Source organism: Purpureocillium takamizusanense, chromosome 4 (assembly GCF_022605165.1).
Source record: "Purpureocillium takamizusanense chromosome 4, complete sequence".
NCBI lineage: Eukaryota > Fungi > Ascomycota > Sordariomycetes > Hypocreales > Ophiocordycipitaceae > Purpureocillium > Purpureocillium takamizusanense.
In genome coordinates this window covers 2,301,483-2,319,825 of record NC_063071.1, presented here as the reverse complement: position 1 = coordinate 2,319,825, position 18,343 = coordinate 2,301,483, and the positions used below count along the sequence as shown (strand labels likewise).

General features: G+C 59.5%; 6 protein-coding genes across 7 annotated transcripts; 2 read left to right on the top strand and 4 right to left on the bottom strand.

Moving 5' to 3' along the window:
- Positions 1–403: 403 nt before the first annotated feature.
- JDV02_005351 (N-acetylneuraminate 7-O(or 9-O)-acetyltransferase) lies at positions 404–3,106 on the bottom strand (the record flags this gene model as incomplete). The annotated part of the gene is made up of 3 exons (XM_047986636.1): positions 404–412; positions 469–2,703; positions 2,774–3,106. 3 exons carry the CDS (start codon positions 3,104–3,106, stop codon positions 404–406), a joined length of 2,577 nt encoding a protein of 858 aa, XP_047842619.1.
- Positions 3,107–4,663: 1,557 nt separating this feature from the next.
- Positions 4,664–6,384, bottom strand: JDV02_005350 (uncharacterized protein). Its single transcript, XM_047986635.1, has 3 exons — positions 5,890–6,384; positions 5,349–5,796; positions 4,664–5,258 (listed from the first exon to the last, which is right to left on the bottom strand). The coding sequence occupies exons 1-3, from the start codon at positions 5,917–5,919 to the stop codon at positions 4,888–4,890; spliced, it is 849 nt and encodes a 282-aa protein (XP_047842618.1). The 5' UTR covers positions 5,920–6,384; the 3' UTR covers positions 4,664–4,887.
- Positions 6,385–8,726: 2,342 nt separating this feature from the next.
- On the top strand, positions 8,727–9,065 carry JDV02_005349 (uncharacterized protein; the record flags this gene model as incomplete). The annotated part of the gene is made up of 2 exons (XM_047986634.1): positions 8,727–8,750; positions 8,808–9,065. The coding sequence occupies 2 exons, from the start codon at positions 8,727–8,729 to the stop codon at positions 9,063–9,065; spliced, it is 282 nt and encodes a 93-aa protein (XP_047842617.1).
- Positions 9,066–9,458: 393 nt separating this feature from the next.
- Positions 9,459–10,992, top strand: KIN28 ([Pyruvate dehydrogenase (acetyl-transferring)] kinase). The gene is made up of 2 exons (XM_047986633.1): positions 9,459–9,866; positions 9,960–10,992. Exons 1-2 carry the CDS (start codon positions 9,659–9,661, stop codon positions 10,979–10,981), a joined length of 1,230 nt encoding a protein of 409 aa, XP_047842616.1. The 5' UTR covers positions 9,459–9,658; the 3' UTR covers positions 10,982–10,992.
- A 223-nt stretch (positions 10,993–11,215) lies between these two features.
- Positions 11,216–14,504, bottom strand: RCY1 (F-box protein: endocytic membrane traffic, recycling ReCYcling 1). The gene is made up of 2 exons (XM_047986632.1): positions 14,189–14,504; positions 11,216–14,114 (listed from the first exon to the last, which is right to left on the bottom strand). The coding sequence occupies exons 1-2, from the start codon at positions 14,283–14,285 to the stop codon at positions 11,428–11,430; spliced, it is 2,784 nt and encodes a 927-aa protein (XP_047842615.1). The 5' UTR covers positions 14,286–14,504; the 3' UTR covers positions 11,216–11,427.
- A 351-nt stretch (positions 14,505–14,855) lies between these two features.
- JDV02_005346 (Aspartate kinase) lies at positions 14,856–17,447 on the bottom strand. Of its 2 annotated transcripts, XM_047986630.1 has the most exons (6): positions 16,889–17,447; positions 16,793–16,812; positions 16,639–16,719; positions 16,227–16,557; positions 15,220–16,141; positions 14,856–15,137 (listed from the first exon to the last, which is right to left on the bottom strand). In XM_047986630.1, exons 1-6 carry the CDS (start codon positions 16,976–16,978, stop codon positions 15,040–15,042), a joined length of 1,542 nt encoding a protein of 513 aa, XP_047842613.1. In that variant the 5' UTR covers positions 16,979–17,447; the 3' UTR covers positions 14,856–15,039. The 2 variants fall into 2 exon arrangements, with proteins under 2 accessions (XP_047842613.1, XP_047842614.1); XM_047986631.1 differs by having other exon boundaries at positions 16,227–16,719.
- Between the last annotated feature and the right edge of the window lie 896 nt (positions 17,448–18,343).

Sequence of the window (18,343 nt, the reverse complement as noted above, 5' to 3'; positions counted from 1 at the left end):
GGACTTCATCGTGTTGGCCCTTTGCGTGATACAGTTAGCAGGCATCATGGTGCTGCTGCTGCTCCCCATCATTATACTACATCGTCACTCCAACAGTAAGAGGCAGGCAACCGCGTGCTTCTATAAACTCCCTCGGGGCACGTTTCTCGGAGGGACTTTTTATAAAACGGAGTGGGTGAAGGAGCGTAAGCCTCACAAAGTAGTATTCAGGATTTACGGCAACGTGTCTGAAGCACGACTGAGCCACGCCGCGCATAGGGTCGGGTAGACCAGCGTCGCCCTCGTGGGCATATCTGCCATCGACCGAGACGCACCGCGTACTTGGCTGTAGTTGCATGAACAATCATCTCGATACATCCCCGGGCCAGGTCCGATGCCATGCTGCGCACCGCCTCGAGGCTAATTAGTAAACCTGCAAACGAGCGTCAGCATATGTACAATCATCGGCGCTCAGCCCGGAGCACGCACCAGGTTCAGGAACCACATCAGTCCGCCGAGCCCTGCCATCCATACCCTCGGATCATCGTCGCGCACCGCCTTGGGCGTCAACCGTCGCAGAAGCGGCGGGATCCGAAAACGCCCCAGGCCGCCGCCGTCAGCACTACTTCCTGGCAGGAGCGACTCGGAGTCGCCGACATCTTCAGGCTTGACCTGCTCGGCAGTTGCGCACGTGAGGAGCGTCGTCAGGTCCCCGGTGGCCTCGGCCGTCGCGTGGCTGAGCCACAGGAAGAACGGAACGATGACGATGAGGTGTCGCCACCTGTCCGCCGCCAGACTCCCGTCGCCCGCGAGACCGTCGAGGAGAAGAACACCCTTGGTGTCGGAGGCGAGGAGCAGGTGGAACTGCAGCGTGAACGTCTCCAGGGAGCAGCGGCCCAGCCAGGCAAACGCCCTCGAGTAAAAGACGCGCACCGGGGCGGCGACATTGCGGGCTGCAACGAAGCCCATGATGGGGACGAAGGAGGCGTAAGGGTGCCACCAGTTGTACTCCTGCTTCGTCGCAAAGTACCTGTTGCTCAGGTACCAGTACCCGGCCACGATGACCAGCCCGACCAGCCCAGACAACTTGGTCTCGACGAGCAGTCGGCTCCAGAGCTTGCTCCGCACCGAAGCCATGCCCGCAAGCATGCCGATGTACACAATGAATATGTCGAGGGACACGCGAAACTGCCACTCGTGGAGGTCCCAATCAATTCGGAAGACGGCCCGCAAGATGGCAAACACCCACTCCGATATGGGCGTGAACAAAAAGACAGCCGCAACGACGAACGCCGAGATGGCGATCTTGGCGATGACAGCGTTGCCAGTGTCGTTGTAGCCGGAGCCGATGGCCAACGTGGCGTATACGATGGCGAACCAGAAGCTGACGAGGGGAGCAAAGTAGTACAGCATATAGTTGGTGTTCATGACGTACGGCAGAGCGCAGCTCAACAGGTTAAGCCGCTGTAAGACAGCCGCCACGCGCCGCAAGGAAAAGTCCTTCTTGGTGAGGAAAAAGACGGTGTGCCCGTAGCCGACTTGGAAAAGATAGGCGGCAACCATGAGGCGGATGCATATGTAGATGGGGAGCGATTTGGACGCGCCGGTCCAGTGGTATATCAGGATAGCAGCCTGCATCCAACCTTTCCACTCGTCGGTCTGGTCTCGGGACAGGGGCGGCGCGTCGTCAAGCGTGGCTGGCGAAGTCGACGTGTCGGTGTCGGATCGCCGAGGGCTCATCCTCCGGATCGTGACAACACCCAAAACGCCAGACAGGATAGACAGCACGGCAAATTCGCTAGCGACGTACTGCTTGTTCCCCTTTGCAAAGACCTGGGTGCGGTCCGCGAGAAAGCAGGCCAGCAACGCCGTGATGAGCATGCAGGCGCTCCAGTTGAAGAAGGGGCTGTTGACTTTGCGACCCAACATGTCGAAGACCTCGAGGACCACGCAGACCGCAACGTACAAGACGCCCATTCCGAGCAGCACTAACTGTACAAAGGTGGTGCGGCCGTAGTCGGTGCAGCACGTGCCGTCGTAGGGGGAGCCGTCGAGGGCGTGGAGCTTGGCGTTGCAGCGAGCGTTGAGGAGGATCGTGGCCTTGACCTCGGCAACCGAGTCAATGACGTGGAATCCCGTGTCTGTAATGTCTACCATGGTACCCCGCTGGTCTCTGGACAGAGCAGGATATGCCCGGAGCAGGGGAATTCGCTTCTCGTCGGCAACGCTGTCGAGGAACTGATCGATATCCTCCACTTCACCTTTGTGAATGCCCTTGGGGCCGGTTCGAGAGGACGGCAGCTTGTCGTAAAACGGCGGGGCGACGGGTGCGACGAAGACCTCGTTACCCAGGCCATCTCGCGGCACCATCGGGCCAGAGCCAAAGGGCGGCAGGTCGCTCGACTTCATGACCTCGGTGGCCTTGAGGAAGGCGTCGGAGAAGTTGCCGACGGCATCGTCGTGGAACATTTCAAGGGCGTACCAGCTTCCGAAGCCGAGCAGGATGAGAGCGGCGCTCTTCTGGTCGGCAACTGGGACGTTGTTATGCCTCTCCCGCTGCCACAGGTCGAGTTGATGGGTCAAGTCGCGCTGTTCCTTTGTCTCGACGCCAACCTTGAGAAAGGGGTTCCATATCTGCAGCATGCGGATGCCGTCAAACTCCATGTCGTAGGCCTCGTGGGCTTTGGCCGTCCGGCGGCGTTCGTTGGCCAGGTCTCTGTCCAGCTACGAGGAGAGGTAAGTTTCTCGCTGTGATCATCAAACACTCGTGTACACTGAAGCGCACAGAACGTACCAGACGGCCCATAGCCCAGAAGACCTGGCGGGTGGTGGAATCTCCCGAAAAGACCATGTGCCGGTGCTCCATGCACTGGTGAATGTCCTCGTTGGAGTACTGTCGAAGCTTGCAGCCGCGTGGCTGCCAGTTCTTGAAAGGGGTCCGCGTGCCATTGGCGTCAGGCGGCTCGAGCCAGCTGCCATCCTCGAGGAGTTGCCGGCATCGGTGGGGATCTGGCTGGCGGGAGACCCCGTGGAAGATGGCGCCGAGGAGCACCAGCAGGACTATAAGAACGGACAAGCTCCTGTTGATAGGGCTTGACGTGGAAGTCGACGCTCCGGCGACAGCCATGACGGCGCACCCGAGGTGTCCTTGTACGTGTCACGCCCAATGGATGTGTTGGCAGGCAAAACGAGGGAAGCAAAAGCGCGTCGTCACGAGAGAGGGATGCCCAAGAGATGACAGACACGGCTTTACACGACACTTGGGTATCTGCCTGCTGTAGTGCCGGCCATTGACACAAACCATTGGCCAACATACTTGATACTAGGTAGCCATAGAGCGTTGGGTCGGCCAAGACTTGGCAGGGGCTCGGTTCAAGGAAACCTGTGGTGCATACGAAGTAGCGGATGAATTGCTGCTGGCATAAGGAACAAGCGCCGCGCCCAATCTAAGTTATGATGCCCCGCCGCGCGTCTCATGGATGCCATGGTCCGACTGTCCGCGCCATGTCTAATAAACACTCTCTTACTGGAGGGGCTGTTCTGTGGCGGCTGAACTGGGCGATCCGCCGGGACAGTGGCATACTAGCCGCCGTGATGCCCATGGTGTGTAGCCAAGTACCTGCGCGGTGAGGCAAGCGACAGGCCGAAGAAGGAGATGGTGATGCCGGCCGGCAAGGCAGGCTTCCACAAGCACATTTCGGGGAAACGTGTTGGCCCGAAGCCTAAATTAGCAATGATATTGGGGAACACATACTTCGTCGTACCCATGGCGATGAAGGATGCGAGGGTCTCCGGTAGAATTGATGCGAGAGAAGGGGGGGGGCGAAGTCGAAGGTGGTGTGGCTTCTGCGAAGCGAGTGTGGGAGGGAAGGAGCCCTGGAGGGGGAGCCCGGCAAGGGGTGCAGTGACCCCAGTCTGTGGCACGTGTCTGCAATTTCTTTGCAGTCTTTTTGTTCGTCGTGCAACGTGTAGCAACTCAGCTTGCCAGACGCATTCTGCATGTCTCACCAAAAGGCGTCGTCATCCTCATCTTCAGCGCCGTCGTCCGTCGTTGGCATCACAGAGCCGCACTCGGCGCGACCCTGCCGATGTCACCCCGTCTGAAGACACACATCGGGAAGTCGGCGTCTCTGTGCCCTGATGCAACGCGCAATCGATCGGCAGCCCGATCCACGGTTTGGGCCTTGGCTCGTCCACTTCCCTCCCCCACAACAGCTGCAAAGTAAACAAATGCCCGCGGATATTAGAGGACTCTCTTCCTCCAGGGGTCAGAACGTCCGAGCTGGGGGGGGGGGGGGGGGGGGCGCTTGGTGAGGCGGATCGCCCGCCTTGCCCAATCGGGGATGCTCCCATCGGTGTCCGTTTCTTTAGCAGTGGGTGCCAGGTGGGATTGGGCTTGCGCCTTCGGCTAACGTTTGCCAATGAAGACTTCATAACCAAGTCGAGATACTTACGTTGGTACTGCTCCTGTAGGGATGGATGACCAGGCCCCTCCTTCCCTGGCTCCGTGACCCTTGCAAGCCTTGACCCCTCGCCCTCGTAATCCAGCTTTGCAGTAAATTGGCAGTTTTGCAGGCGACTTGACGGGGGGCATAACGCGTATTAACCCCAAGACCGAAGCCTATGTGAGTCAATCGATCGGTCAGTCTCTCGACACTCCCCCGTGAGCGACTTTCTCTAGAATCGGACTTTATTCGGTTCGTACAGGACACAACGTAGTGCGTATGAGTACAGGTGCTTGGTAAGTTCGACCGCAGTAAAATTAAAGTACATTCGTTCACATAGCCAACAGCGGTGTCATTTTCCTCATTATTGAGCGCCCGCCCTCCGCATCTCCGGGCGTCCACGTTACGCCCTCGTCCAACAACAGTCGAGGAGCCCGGCGTCAACCCCGCTGCCCTCGTCATCCTAAAAGTTGGGCGGATTGCTGTCCATTGGGTACTCTCTCCTGTATCCGCCGCCGTTGGTGTGGTCGCCGCCGTTCCCGTGGCCGTTGCCGTTGCCGGCAAGCCCGACGCCGCCGTTGCCCTCCTCCATGTCGCGCGGCTTCTCGAAGCGCGCCGACGGGTGCCTCGTGTGGATCGCGGGGAGCAGGTCAATGACGAAGGAGAGGATGTAAAAGGTGAAGACGAAGGCGATGACCCACTCGAACACGGCCGCGATGTTGCGATGTCGGGTGAAGGACGTGGCGGCAAAGACGATGGCCAGCACGATTTCGACGAGGATGAAGGTCAGCTTGACCCAAAAGGACGCGCGCAGGACGCGGAAGTCGCGGTGTTCTGGCACGCACACGCAAAGTCAGCATATCGTTCTCTCTCCCTGCTCGCTTCCCTCATCATCCCAGGAAGAGCCAAGAAAGGGGGACTCACTAATCCCCAGCCGCTGGTACTCCCAGCAGATAAACACGGCCGACAGCAGGTACCCGGCGATGAAGAGCAGGAGGAAAATGTCGTGTAGGCGCGGGTGGCGCCAGGTGTCAAAGATGCTCAGCAAGATGAGCCCGCAGGTGCCGATGATGGCAAAGACTATGGTCAGGGCGACGAGGACGCGCTCGCCGACGGACGAGTTACGCACGAGGCGCCCGCGGTGCCGCAGCCAGCGCTCGGCCACAAAGGAGAGGTCGAGCGTGACGGTGACGACGGCCGAGCCGGCGATGAAGAGCGGCTTGAGCTCCTGCGCGCCCACGTCGCTGATGTAGGCGATGGTCTGACCTTCCTCCATGGACGGGTATAAGCGCCGGTGGGTGCCGACGATCCAGTGCAGCAGCAGGCCGAGGAGCATGCCGAGCCAGACGAGGCTGGAGAAGACGGGTATTATCTGCAGACGCGATTAGCACCATGATGGGCGAACATGTCCATGTGCGTGGCGATTTGGCCCGTATGGTCCGGCCGAAAGGGGCGGCGCACGCACCCAGTAGGAGAAGAAGCCGCGGAGCGCCATGATGGACTACGACGTATTTCTGTTGGAGGCGTCGTTGCGTGCCACGGTCGTTTTGCAACTATTCTGGTGACGGCTGTATCGCAGTCACGCCGAGCACTGCCGACCGCAGAGGCAAGGCAATTGAATGCCACAAGGCAGGGCCTTTGTTTGTGGGCGATGGTGTCGCGGACAATTCCCTGACACGGGCGGCGTCGCGGGAATGGCGCGCCACAGTCGAATGTCGATGCGCCACAGAACCGAAGCTGCTTTGTTATGTATGTATTCCACGACGGCACAGTCGGGCTGGCGAAGCGGCAGATCAATGCGCCGTCTGTCTATGGGAAACGCGTTATCTCCACGGACCCGTCGTGCAAAGAAGAGGAAAGGAGTGGAAAGAAAAGCCTTTTCATCGCATGGCGAGAAGAGAAAAAAAACCAAGCGACAGAGAGAGCCCGTCCCTCCGACCCGTCCGTCCGTCCGGCTTGGTGTTGAGACCCGACAGGCAGGACAGGCGCGGGCGCATATTGGCTATGACGTAGTTATGGTGCGTGCCCACCACCGAGAGAGCACGCACTGCCGGGCTCCCGGCGGGGCCCCCGATGCCGATGAGCGTTTTGGCGCCGCTTCGTCATTCGATTTAGTGCCATTAGTTTTTAATCAGCGGCACATCCATCACCGATTACTACTATGGACGGTCCAAGTAAAATGAGCGGCTTGTTATTGATAGTAGGTTTGTCTCAGGTAAGGACCGATACTATATTCTGCTTCAAATTGGATATAGGCCATAGCTACACCAAACAACCCTAGAATGTAGCGGCCGCAGGACTCAGGAGTGCCTGATGAGACGCCTACGGCCACGACGAGCCCGCGACAAGTCCGCAGCTTCCTATCCTAGCAGCGGAAATCGATGCGGCATTGGCGCTTTAGCAACATGTATCAGCAATCCGTAAACGAGAATACAGTCGACACCGATCAGCCGAGGTTTTTTACTTACACACCAGTAAGGGCAGTTCCCAGAGCAGCACTATACTCATAACGTCACTACTAATGCCACATCTCACTCCGCTTTCACCGTCTGTAAGTTTTGGTGCTTACTCCTTTGGAAATGCATGACGCAGGCAGGCAAGCTTGGGTCTGTGGCAGCTCCTCAAGCACGGTGTTCTCATCGGGGCTCGGCACCGCCAAGGCAACCGTGGCTGCGAGAGCGGTGATAAAGAAGAACGGGCGCATTTTGATCTGTGGCGCGGCGTCGTGAAAACAAATTGAGTGAATGTGTGTTATTCACAATGTTTTGCTCTTGCCCGTGCTGCCTGGATTCTTTGGGTGGACATCCGCTCGACCTTTATACTTGCTGCGGAATAAACAGGCTCTTCTTCTTGCAGTATTATACGGTCTGCGAGATGATTCGGCGCGCCTCGCTCCTTGTCCCGTGGTGCCGTCGCATTCTTCGTTCAGCTGCACGGGCGGCTTCACCATCATGAGGAGACAGCATGCCAAGGCTGCGTGACGCTCCAGTAGAACGGGGATATATACTATATAATATGCCGGTTGAGTCGCACTGCAGTATTTTTTTCCCGTCCCGTGCCAAGTCTCCGGGCCGTCGGATGCACGCCCAGTTGAAGTGATGCGGTGGTAGTCATGTGGTAATCTGAATCAATTTGCCAATAAGTTGCAAATAATAGCCCCGGGGGGGGAGAAGACTCCATCGGCATACGAAAGGTCGTGGGCCGTGTCGCGACGACAATTGATTGAGGTGGCTTACATCCTTTAAATAGACATGGTCAATCCCGGCGATGCAGGACTGACATGTGTGAAGATAATGTCTCTTTTAGCCTAGGTCAAATCTATCATGGTTCTTATTTGACGATATCTGTCTCGCTGGTGCTCCCCGCCATCAATCACCAAGCACCTTCTGTCCTACATCAGAATAGAGTGTTGATACACCTCCGTAGAGGCCAGTTTCGGCCGCCGAGCCGCCACAACACGTATGTCGTCTACATATCATGCAATACTGTATTGTTAGTCCAGTGCTGTTCAGTCAAACACTTTTATGTAGGAGAAATCAGCTATAGCTGTTGGTTACACCGTGCTATAAATTCTACCCGCCTTGTGAATGCAGCTTGAGGTGATCAATCACCTACCACCTCTTTCGGAATACTTACTTAGCTCTGTAAGCGACCTCGGATTTGCAACAGGTCGGCTACGCCGCCTCCCAATTGATTGCTTGCAACACGTCTGGTTGGCTGAACTTGGCCGTCCGACTTCGGGCCGCGCGGGAGGCGGCTCGTCCTCGACGACAACGAAGCAGTACGTAAAGCCAACCGATGGCTAGCCAACAACGCCCCGAGCTCGATCGTCCGTCCGCATTAGGCGGGTTGGTCTGCTGCCACAGGCTCACTACACCTGAGATTTCGGGACATGGCTCTCTCTTCCAATGAGAAATACAGTTTATACAGTACAGCACCTTTACTGTACGTAAAGTGGAACATACGAAGTACACCTCGGTCGCCTTCATGCCACGGACGCCTGCGGAGGGACCTACCTAACTGAGACTCCCAACAGGACGGTGTAAGTTTTTGCTGCCATGTTTGTGTGTAAGATTTTGCCTTGGCACTTCGAATACGGGGACTTGGCAATCAACAAAAGTTCTTGTTGCAAGTAATCCATGAGAATGTAGCGAGTTACTGTAACACACGACTGCGCGCGAGGGGATCCAAGATAACGGAAAGCATTTAAAGAGCTCGCTTGCCGCCTCTTGTTGGACTTTCTTCTTTAGTAGTAGATATGGCTTCAGCTCGCTCAAAGATCCAGAATCATCACCCCACAACATGCGTTTCAACTTGGGCGTCAACGTGCTCCTCGCCATCGCGCTCTACTCCTAGCGTGGCGCCCTCGCTGATGAGGCCAAGGACGCGACCCAGGCCTTCCTAGCCGCACACCCGGACATTGCCATCGGCAGAGACGCGCTGCATGAAGCAGAGGCCAAATTTACTTCGGGAAACAATTTCGTCGTCTATTCCAAGCCTGTCGCCAATATTATCTTAATCAAAGAGTACGACGCCGATACCAAGGAGCGTCGCTATACCGCAGCCCTAGTCGACGACCCGGCGGCCGAAGCCTTCTATCGGGAACACGAAAGCAAGTTTGCTGAAGATGGCCCCGTCTAGAAGAGGTGCTCGGTGCGGCAACTTCGTGCCGTGGAAACAAACGGCCTTGCCTCGTGGATACGTAAGGTAGTGCAGCACTCTATACCATCGAAGCATGCCGCAGACCCTCACTTCGTCACTATTAAATCACGAATGGGGGGATAACGAGAGATTCTAGTGGCACTCCGTAGCTTTTACCGGCGCGCCAACGTGGCGAGCTGATGGACATACCTCTCGGAATTTCTGCTACAGCTGGCTGATTGAGGCAGTTGAGGCACCACCGGCCCCCCCAGCAGTGCCAATTGTAGCACAGGGCAGCTATACTGCATACTGTGTGCTGTACTAGAGCTACTAGCTTATCTTATCGCGCCAGCGTCGACCTCAACCTCAACCTCCACACCTCCATCCAACCTTCACCAACTCCTCCAAGGCATCACCACCGCCGCCCGCGTTCCAAGTTCCGACCATCGCCATCCCCACCACCACCGCCGCCGCCGCCGATGTTATAACCCACCGCAACCACCGCCTTTACGCACAACTCCCCCTCCTCCTCATCCTCCCTCCGTCTTCGACCGTGAGACGGGCAGCCCCCCTCCTCGGGCGGCACACCGACCATGGCTGTCTCTCCCGTCGTAACCACCACCGCCGCCGCCCACGACCTCCCTCGCTCCGTCTCCTCGCCCCTCAAGAACCTCGCCTCAGGCCCCGCATCGTCCAATGGCACCCCCAAGCCCGCGCTCGTTGGCGGCGCCACCACCCTCCCGCCCACGCTCGACCTCGCCGAGCAGATGAACGAGGAGGAGAAGCGCAAGTACGCCAAGGGTACATCCCCCCCCTCTCGCATCGCGCTGCCCTGCTTCCATGCCAGGCAGCGCACGTACGTCGCCGCATAGACTAACAAGATGAGCATTCAAGGCAAGAAGCTCGGAGAGGGCACGTATGCTATCGTCTTCCTCGGCCACCTCCGCGCCCAGCCAGCGACGCTCGTCGCCATCAAGAAGATCAAGGTGCAGAAGGAGTACACCGAGGGCATGGCCCCCGACGCGGTCCGCGAGCTCAAGCACCTCCAGGAGCTGCGCCACCCCAACATCATCTCCCTCCTCTCCGTCTTCTCCTCCAAGGACCAGAACCTCAACCTCGTGCTCGAGTATCTGCCGCTCGGCGACCTTGAGATGCTCATCCGCGACACGGACCGCGTCCGCTACGGCGCCGCCGACATCAAGGCCTGGATGGGCATGCTCACGCGCGCCGTCTGGTTCTGCCACGAGAACTTTGTCCTCCACCGCGACATCAAGCCCAACAACCTGCTCATCGCCGCCGACGGCGAGGTCAAGCTCGCCGACTTCGGTCTCGCCCGCTCCTTCGCCGACCCCCACCACAACATGACGTCCAACGTCATCACGCGCTGGTACCGCCCACCCGAGCTGCTCTTCGGCGCCAGGCACTACGGCGGCGCTGTCGACGTCTGGTCCGTCGGCACCGTCTTCGCCGAGCTCGTCATGCGCGCCCCCTACCTCCCCGGCAACAACGAGCTCGACCAGATCAAGCTCATCTGCGAGGCCGTCGGCACCCCCAACGACGACGTCTGGCCCGGCGTCTCCAAGCTCCCCGAGTACACGGTCCCCGCCCAGCACCCCATCCGCGGCCGCGATTGGTACGAGATGCGCTTCGGCACCGTCGGCTCCGATGGCGTCGACCTGCTCATGCGCACCCTCGCCCTCGACCCCAAGAAGCGCATCTCGGCCCGCGACATGCTCCGTCACCGCTGGTGGCACTCGGAGCCCAAGCCCACCCGCAACCAGGACCTGCCCCGCAAGGACGCCGGCGGCGAGGACCGCATGGGCGCCGACCTCAAGCGCCGCCCGGGCGTTGTCGCCAGCGAGGAGGACCGCGGCGCAAAGGTCGCCCGCAAGCTCGACTTTGGCGGCAAGAAGTAGGCGCGGCGTCTCTCTCTCTCTTTTGCGCAACACAGCATACTGTCGGGGGCGTTTTTCTTTTTTTGGGGGGGGGTACCGCCTGTTTTCTGGGGGACTGGCTGGGAAAGGGGGCATTTATTGTCTTTGTTACATTGCCGGCGGCGTCATCTTTCACGGGCGTCAGGGGGTTCGGGTTTTTTGAGGAAACAAGGACACATAGTAGGCGGCTAGAGCCACTGGCACCCGCTTCGTACCATTTTGATGTGGTTTATAGTCTCGTGCAGCTATGACGCATGATCCCCGATGCAAATACAAATCTTCTACAGCGCAGTTCCCCTCCATCGGGACCCTCTTTGGTGCAACTGCTGCGAGTGTGTCTCTTGGCCGCTATCCAATGTGCTGCAATGATATAATACGACCGTCCATTCGTGGGTACGTACGTAGACAGAGTGCCCCCAACTCTGCTCTCACATGAGCAGGCACTCCATGCCGTACATGGCCCTCTCGACGCTCTTGCGCACCTGGTACCAGTCGGCCCTCCGCTGGGCATACTCGTACACCTCCTCGGCGCGGAAGACGCCGCCGAAGCGGTCCCCGTCGGCGATGACGGCGGCCATGTCGCGGGCGTGGGCCGGGTCGATGAGGTAGATCTGGCTGAGCTCGCGCAGGGCGGAGAAGTAGGCCAGCAGGTCCTGGTTGCGCAGCGCGCGCACGTACTCAGCGTACAGGTTCATGTCGGCGATGAGCTTGATGGCGCCGCCGGTGCTGACGCGCTGCCGCTTCAGGTGCTTGCATATCGACGCGAACAGCCGCTGCCCGACCTCGGCGTTGAACACGTCCAGCATCGCCTTGTCCGTCGTGCCCACCAGCATGCGCGTGTGCGACGACACGAGCTCCACGACGCGCTGCGCCGTCGGCGTCGGCCCAATGTCTGGCTCTGACGACGATAGTGGTGGCGGCGGCGGCGGCGGCAGCGCCGTGTCGGCCGATTTGCCGTCGCCGCCTGCTGCTACTGCTGCTGCTGCTGCGGTTGCGGCGGGCGCCGCAGGATTGTAGTCGGTCGGCTGCTGCATCGTGCCAAACAGATACTCGACCTCGTCCATGAGCACGTCGATGCCGCGGTTCAGCCCCGCCGCGACGCTCTCGTCGAGCATCTGCTCAAACTTCTTCTTGGCCAGGCCCGCCGGGTCCAAAAAGTCGTTCTTGTCCGCAATCTTGGGCGTCGCCAGCTGCTGCTCGTAAAACACGTCGATCATCTGCGATATCAGGTCGCCCACGTTGACCAGCTCGATGAACGTCACCAGCGGCGCCACCCCCTTCTGGGTGTGGTCATTGACAACGTCCCGCGGGTTGTAGTGCGACAGGTGGTCGACGGCCGTGTCGAAGCCGGGCTTGACGTGCCGCTGGCCCAGGGTGCGCAGCAGCACGACGAAGATGTTGGCGCACTGCTCCTTGGCCTCGCCCCCCGTCTGGCCCCCGAGCGGGATCAGGACCGACGCCCGCCCCAGGCTCGTCTTGGCCGCGTGCACCAGGTTCAGCGCGACCTCGATGCTGCACAGGGACTTGATGCCCTCGAGCTTCGACGCCATGAGCGCTGCCTTGGCCGCCAGCTCGTCCGTCGGCGCTTTGCCGCCACCGGGCATGGGGCTCGCCCTGCCGCCGAGCCCAGGCGTCTCCGGCCGCGACGGAGTGGGAGTGATGGCTTGCGACCCGTTGGCACTGGACGCTGACGCCGCGGCAGGCTTCGTCGTCGCGAACGGAGATCCCAAGGGGAAGCTGGGCAACACCGTGACCGGCATCATGACCACCTTCTTGAAGGAACTCAAAAAGTCCTTCTTTTCGGCCGAGCGATTGAAGCTGGCCATGTAGAACGACTCAAGCGACGAGTCCTGCTCTGACAACTTCTTCTCCCACTGCGACACCTCCGTTTCGGCCTGCTTGGTGAAGAAATCGAGCTCCTCCTGCAGGTAGAGATCAAGATGAGGCTCGAATATGCGAAGCGTCAGGTCTTTTGCCTTTGCGTCCATGTCCTCTGTAGATCCTTGAGGCGGCGTCAACGTCTGGAAGAAGCGCATCGTCTGTTCAAACATGCCCGAGATGGCCTTGAGGTACGACGCAATGCTCCGGTCATGGCACTCGTCGAACAGCGGCGTCGTGTACTCCATGATGATGTCCTCTCGCACCTTGTCCACAAACTCCCAGAACACGGCCGCCGGCTCCGGGAAGATGCGCTCTATGACGCCGGCCTGGTCGTTGACCTTGGCCAGCAGCACCGCCAAGAAGCGGCGCGCAGGCTCCAGCGACACGTTGTCCGGGGTCCCCGCGTTGAGGCACTCGACCGGGTTGAGGGTCAGGTCACGATCTTGGAAGATGGGGTGCTTGTGGATGAAAAGCTCGATGCCGCCGCGCGCGCCTCCAAGCGTGTGCAGCACGTGCGCGTAGCGCTTCATCCTCCCGTCAACGTCCCAAAACTCGTAGCCCTGCTCGAACTCGCGCACCACGGCGCTCTCGAAGATGCCCGTCATCGACGCCAGCTTCTCCTCCCGCTCGGCGCGCCCAGGCGCCCAGTCGCTCCTCGAGAATCTCCTCAGGTTGGCCAGCATCTGCGCCTGCTTCTCCGGATCGCGGAACGCCTTGAAGATGATGGGGTCGGCGTGGCTCCTCGCCTTGACAATGTCAAAGTAAAAGGGCGCCAGCGCGCCGTATATCTTGCCGTATTCTTGCCTCGCGCCGCCCCTGATGCTCTTGACGCCCTGGAACACGTCCAGGTACGATTCGGCGTCCTCGGAGTCGTCTTTGCGAGCTCCCGCCAGGCTCATGGTCTGGAAGCCGTCTCGAAGGTCTGATGTCGCGCGACGGCGCTTTTGTTCCTCCACCGAGGCATCGAACAGTGTCGTGTCTCCCTGCTTGTGTGCTGCCGCAGCTGATGCCCCTCCAGGCTGTTGTCCCGCGGCTCGCTCTGCAGCTTCGCGCCGCCGCCGCACCGCTTCCTCGAATCGTCGCCGGGCTTCCCGCTCGTCCCAGCACCCCATGCTCTTTAATCGCGACACCCATCTCGTGTCGTCGTACACCATCTCCTGGAGTCGGCGTGACGTGCGTGCCATGCGCATCTGGTCGGCGACGGGGAGGAAGTCGAGGATGGCCACCATGATCTCTGAGGAGGGGTGCTGTCAGCCTTTTGCTTGCATGTCGGTGAGGCAATGGGAATTTATTCCCAGCTCGACGTACCTGCCGGGAGTCTGGATCTCGAGTCAATCATCTCCGTGGCCTGCAGGGCGCTGAGAATTCCCGCGCCTCGGCGGCTGCCATCCTTGCGTCTATTCATGGCGATGTCGTCGGCGTCGTCGCACAGCTTAGGTTGCGGCGGTTACGCGCCGTCCGTCGGTGCGCAGGCGTCGTTTGCTATGTATCTCGTGGTTCGCGTCGACGCATCGTAAGGACGTCGATTGGAAATGCTGCCTGGTGGCCCGATGTCAAGGCGATGTGTCGTGTCAAGAGGCTGACAGCAAACCCCCTGTTTTGCTTGCCGCCTGGACCCGAGGCGTGTGGTGGTCTGAAGCTGTGGCGGACCCCTCCGCAGCTGCTGCGTAGGTACGTACGTACTGTACCTACAGCTGCAAGGTCCGTGTGACGTAGCGTCCATAGCGGCTCTTCCGACAACGCTTACCCTGGACCTTCATTGCATTTTTGACGGGCCGCGCCATATGATATGCGACTGAGAACCAACGATATTCATCGCAGGCCTTCATGGCATTGATAATTAGGAGTCCCGCTCTTAGCCTGGTCGTTCAGTATTTACTTCAATGTATTCTCGCCATCGCCTGAAGAACAGTCGCAAGGTCTACTCTATTTGCCAATGCCTGTTGTCCAAAACTCCAAAGAAAGTGCATGAGTGTGACCACCCACCCACGCCCGGGTCTTTTGCTGGCCCAACCACGCGCGCTTGAGCTACTTTTCCCGCCGAGACACCGGCCCCGTTGAGATATGATGCAGTCAGTAATCAGTCGGCAAGCCCATCCAACATGCCGTGCCCTCTAGCCCGAACCACCGCACCAGCCCGCGGCGCTTGCTGTTCACATTCATTCCAGAAACGTAAACAGGTGCGTGTGCAAGACATTCATGGCCCGGGTGGCGTCTCGGGAGTCGATAACGCATGATATGTTGATCTCGCTTGCGCCTGCAAAGTGGGTTCGGTCAGCTTGAGAACTTTTTCTCGAGGCTAAGATCCTGTCTCATCCGAGCCCGCGGAATCCACTCACCCTGTGAAATCATCTCCAAGTTGACGTTGTGCTCGCCGAGCGTCGAAAACATCTTGCCAGCGACGCCAATCATGTTCTTCATGTCGGCGCCCACGAGGCTCAGAATCGCCATGTCCGACAAGACGCTGACCTCGCCGCACTCGGCCAGGCTCTGCTTGGCGTTGGCAAAGGCGTCGACCCGCGTGCTGCCCGAGTGTATGGCCAGCGACACGTGCACCTCAGAGGTCGAGATGAGGTCCACCGAGATGGAATGCTTGTCGAGGATCGAGAAGACGCGCGCGAAGAAGCCGTGGGAGATGGATCGCTTGTTGGAGTGCACGTTGATGACACTGATGTGGTCCTTGATGGTCACCGCCGTCGGCCGCTTGGGGCTCTTGGGTGGCAGCGGCGCGCCCGACGGCCGTGCCCGTCGCAGCTGGTGGCTCGCCGACATCATGGGGTCGGGGATGACGATGGTGCCGTTGCCGCGAGGATTCTTGACGTTTTTGATGCGGATCGGTATCGGGGGCTGCGCCCGGATGACCTGGTCCATGGTGAGGTGGTGGATGACTTCGGAGCCGTAGAAGGTCAACTCGGCCGCTTCCGAGGGCGTGATGGACGGCAGCAGCCTCGCCGTGGGCACCTTGGACGGATCGGCGGTGAAGATGCCGTCGACCTCCTTCCAGATCTGGAGCTCCTGCGCCTTGAGCGCTACTGCACACAGCGCAGCGCAAAGGTCAGTGTAACCGCGCCCGATGTCGCCGTCAATGAGGCTGCCGGGGACGTTGCCAAAGAAGCCCGTCACGACAGGCACCCGGCCCTCGCAGGCGGCCAGTTTTCTTGAGAAGGCGGCGATGGCAGACTTGTAAAAGGACGCGTCCAAGTGCGCCGCGGCGTCGTGATGCAGCGCGTCGCACAGGTCGACGTACTCGGCGTCCACGCCCTACACATCTTGGTGTCAGCAATGGCCTCCTAAAACGCCTACCCAAAGGAAGAATCAAGAACAAGGGGGGTTGAGGGCAAAGTACCGCGTCCTGCAAGAGCACCGTCATGTAGAGGCAGGCTAGCTTCTCGCCAAAGCTAATGACACGGTCCTTTGCTCTTGAGTTGATCTCGAGGTTGAAGCGCTTGGCGGCAATGATGTACTCGATGAGCTCCTGGCACTCGGACTCAATCTTCTTGGCGAGGCCGCTGCGGAGGCTGGTATCCTTGACGAAGGACTCGGCGGCGAAGATGTGGTCGTTGCAAATGTCCATGATGAGGCTCTTGGCCTGCTCTATGAGCGTGTCCGGGTCCTCATCCGTGCTGGCGGCGTAGGCGAGAGCGACGTGCTGCAGCTTGTTGTAGACGCCTAGTAACCTGGGGAGGGGCGGCGAGTGTGAGAAGAAGAAGGCTGCGCGAAGGGGGTTCGCGGCTGCGCCATGGATGAGAAAGACTCACCGACTCGTCGTGCCTTCGGCCTTCTTCCCCGTGCTGCGGGCTGAGCAGACTACGACGACACGGTTCCGCGACAGGCTCGCCCTGATAGGGGTTAGCAGATAGGAGGAGACGGCATAATCGGAGCAGCCAAGGCTGGGCGTTGCATCACACATACTTGACGATATCACGGGCGATCTGAAACTGGTCAGCGCATCCGATTTGGTGTCCGGCCTCACGCCGTCTACCTCTCGAGGGGCACTCGGCTGCTCACCTTGTCTGGAAACTTGCCCACGCTGGTGCCCCCAAACTTCTGGACGACCCAGCCCAGGTCGGAGGCGTTGCTATACGTGGAACTCCCCATGGCTGCGAGTCAATTGCTCGCTGGCTTCCCCACTCCCGGTGTGTTGTGTGTGTCGTCGGGGTGTTTGGCGACGATGCTCGGTTCGACGGACCTTGAGACGCCGATCCCGGCGCGAGGTCTCAGACGCAGCCGGGTGAGTGAGGAGGTACGTCTGGGGGTTCGTCAAGCGTGGGCGCCCACGGGGGCCGCAGATGCAGCGCACGTTTTCCTGGCCACCCCCGGCTGGCTCAGGCGTTTTGCGTAAAACGTAAACGGGATGCGATTGCGCCGTGCAGCGCGTGTATATATGGCACGGAGGACGGGGGCGGGAGGGTGAGTGATGGTCAGCGGGCTCAATGAATCAATCAATGAGCGATGAGGTTGATAAAAAGCGATGAGAGTCGACGTGAGTAATAAAAGTCGTCGGGACGGCGTTTGGAGGGATTGAGCCCACGGCACCCACTCAGCAGTGGTGCGTCCAGCCAGCGAGTGGCTCCTTTCTGGCTCGGTGGTGGTGGTGGGCCCTGGAGCGGATGAATGGGTGGGATCCAACTTTGATGACTCCCGTCTGGGCGCCGACGACGGACTCGACTCGACTCGCCTTTTTTTGACGCGACGCTTTTTTCTTGCTTGCAATTGGGGAGCCCGGGGGATGAATTTTTACTCGGCTTGCACGAGGCGAGAGGAGCTGATGTTGCCGGGCCGCAATGCCCAATGCCCGCTGCACGCGCGGGAAGAATTGGATCAAGATGAAGAAAGGCAATGATGGCAAAAACGGCAGCCTGGCGGCACCAAAGCGGATGCTGCTCCTACGCTGGATGTACATCACGTACTGATGAGTTGCCTACTACCTACGTCTAGTAGACGATGTACTTCGTACGTACAACCCCCGTATTCGTGCGAACCTCAGGGCACAGTATATGTACAATCCCAGGGCGGCAGGCAGACTGAGAGATACATTGCACCGCTCGGATGACAGAGCGCAATGAATAAAAATCCTCGACGCCAATGCCCATGCCCATGCCTACCGCCATGGATTGAATGTCAATGCCACGCTGCCCCTCCAGACCAACCAGGGCCCCCGCGAAGTCAACTTAAATTTTTTCCCCCTCCCTCCTTGGTGGTGGTGGCTACCTAAGGTAGGTAGGGACTAGCTGGCTGATGGTGAGTGGCTCTCGGTCCAATGGCGCCATGGGCTGGCTGGCTGGCTGGCTGGCTACGATGAGCTGGATGGCTGGCTCCATTCCGTCTTCGGCGCCCCTAGACTTCTGTCTGGCGCTCCTGCCACCAGCACAGCGCAGCACAGCACAGCACCGTCAGCGCTGCGACTCAGACCCAGCAGTGGCTTGCAGTAAAAACACTGCGCCCAGGTACTACCTACCTCGT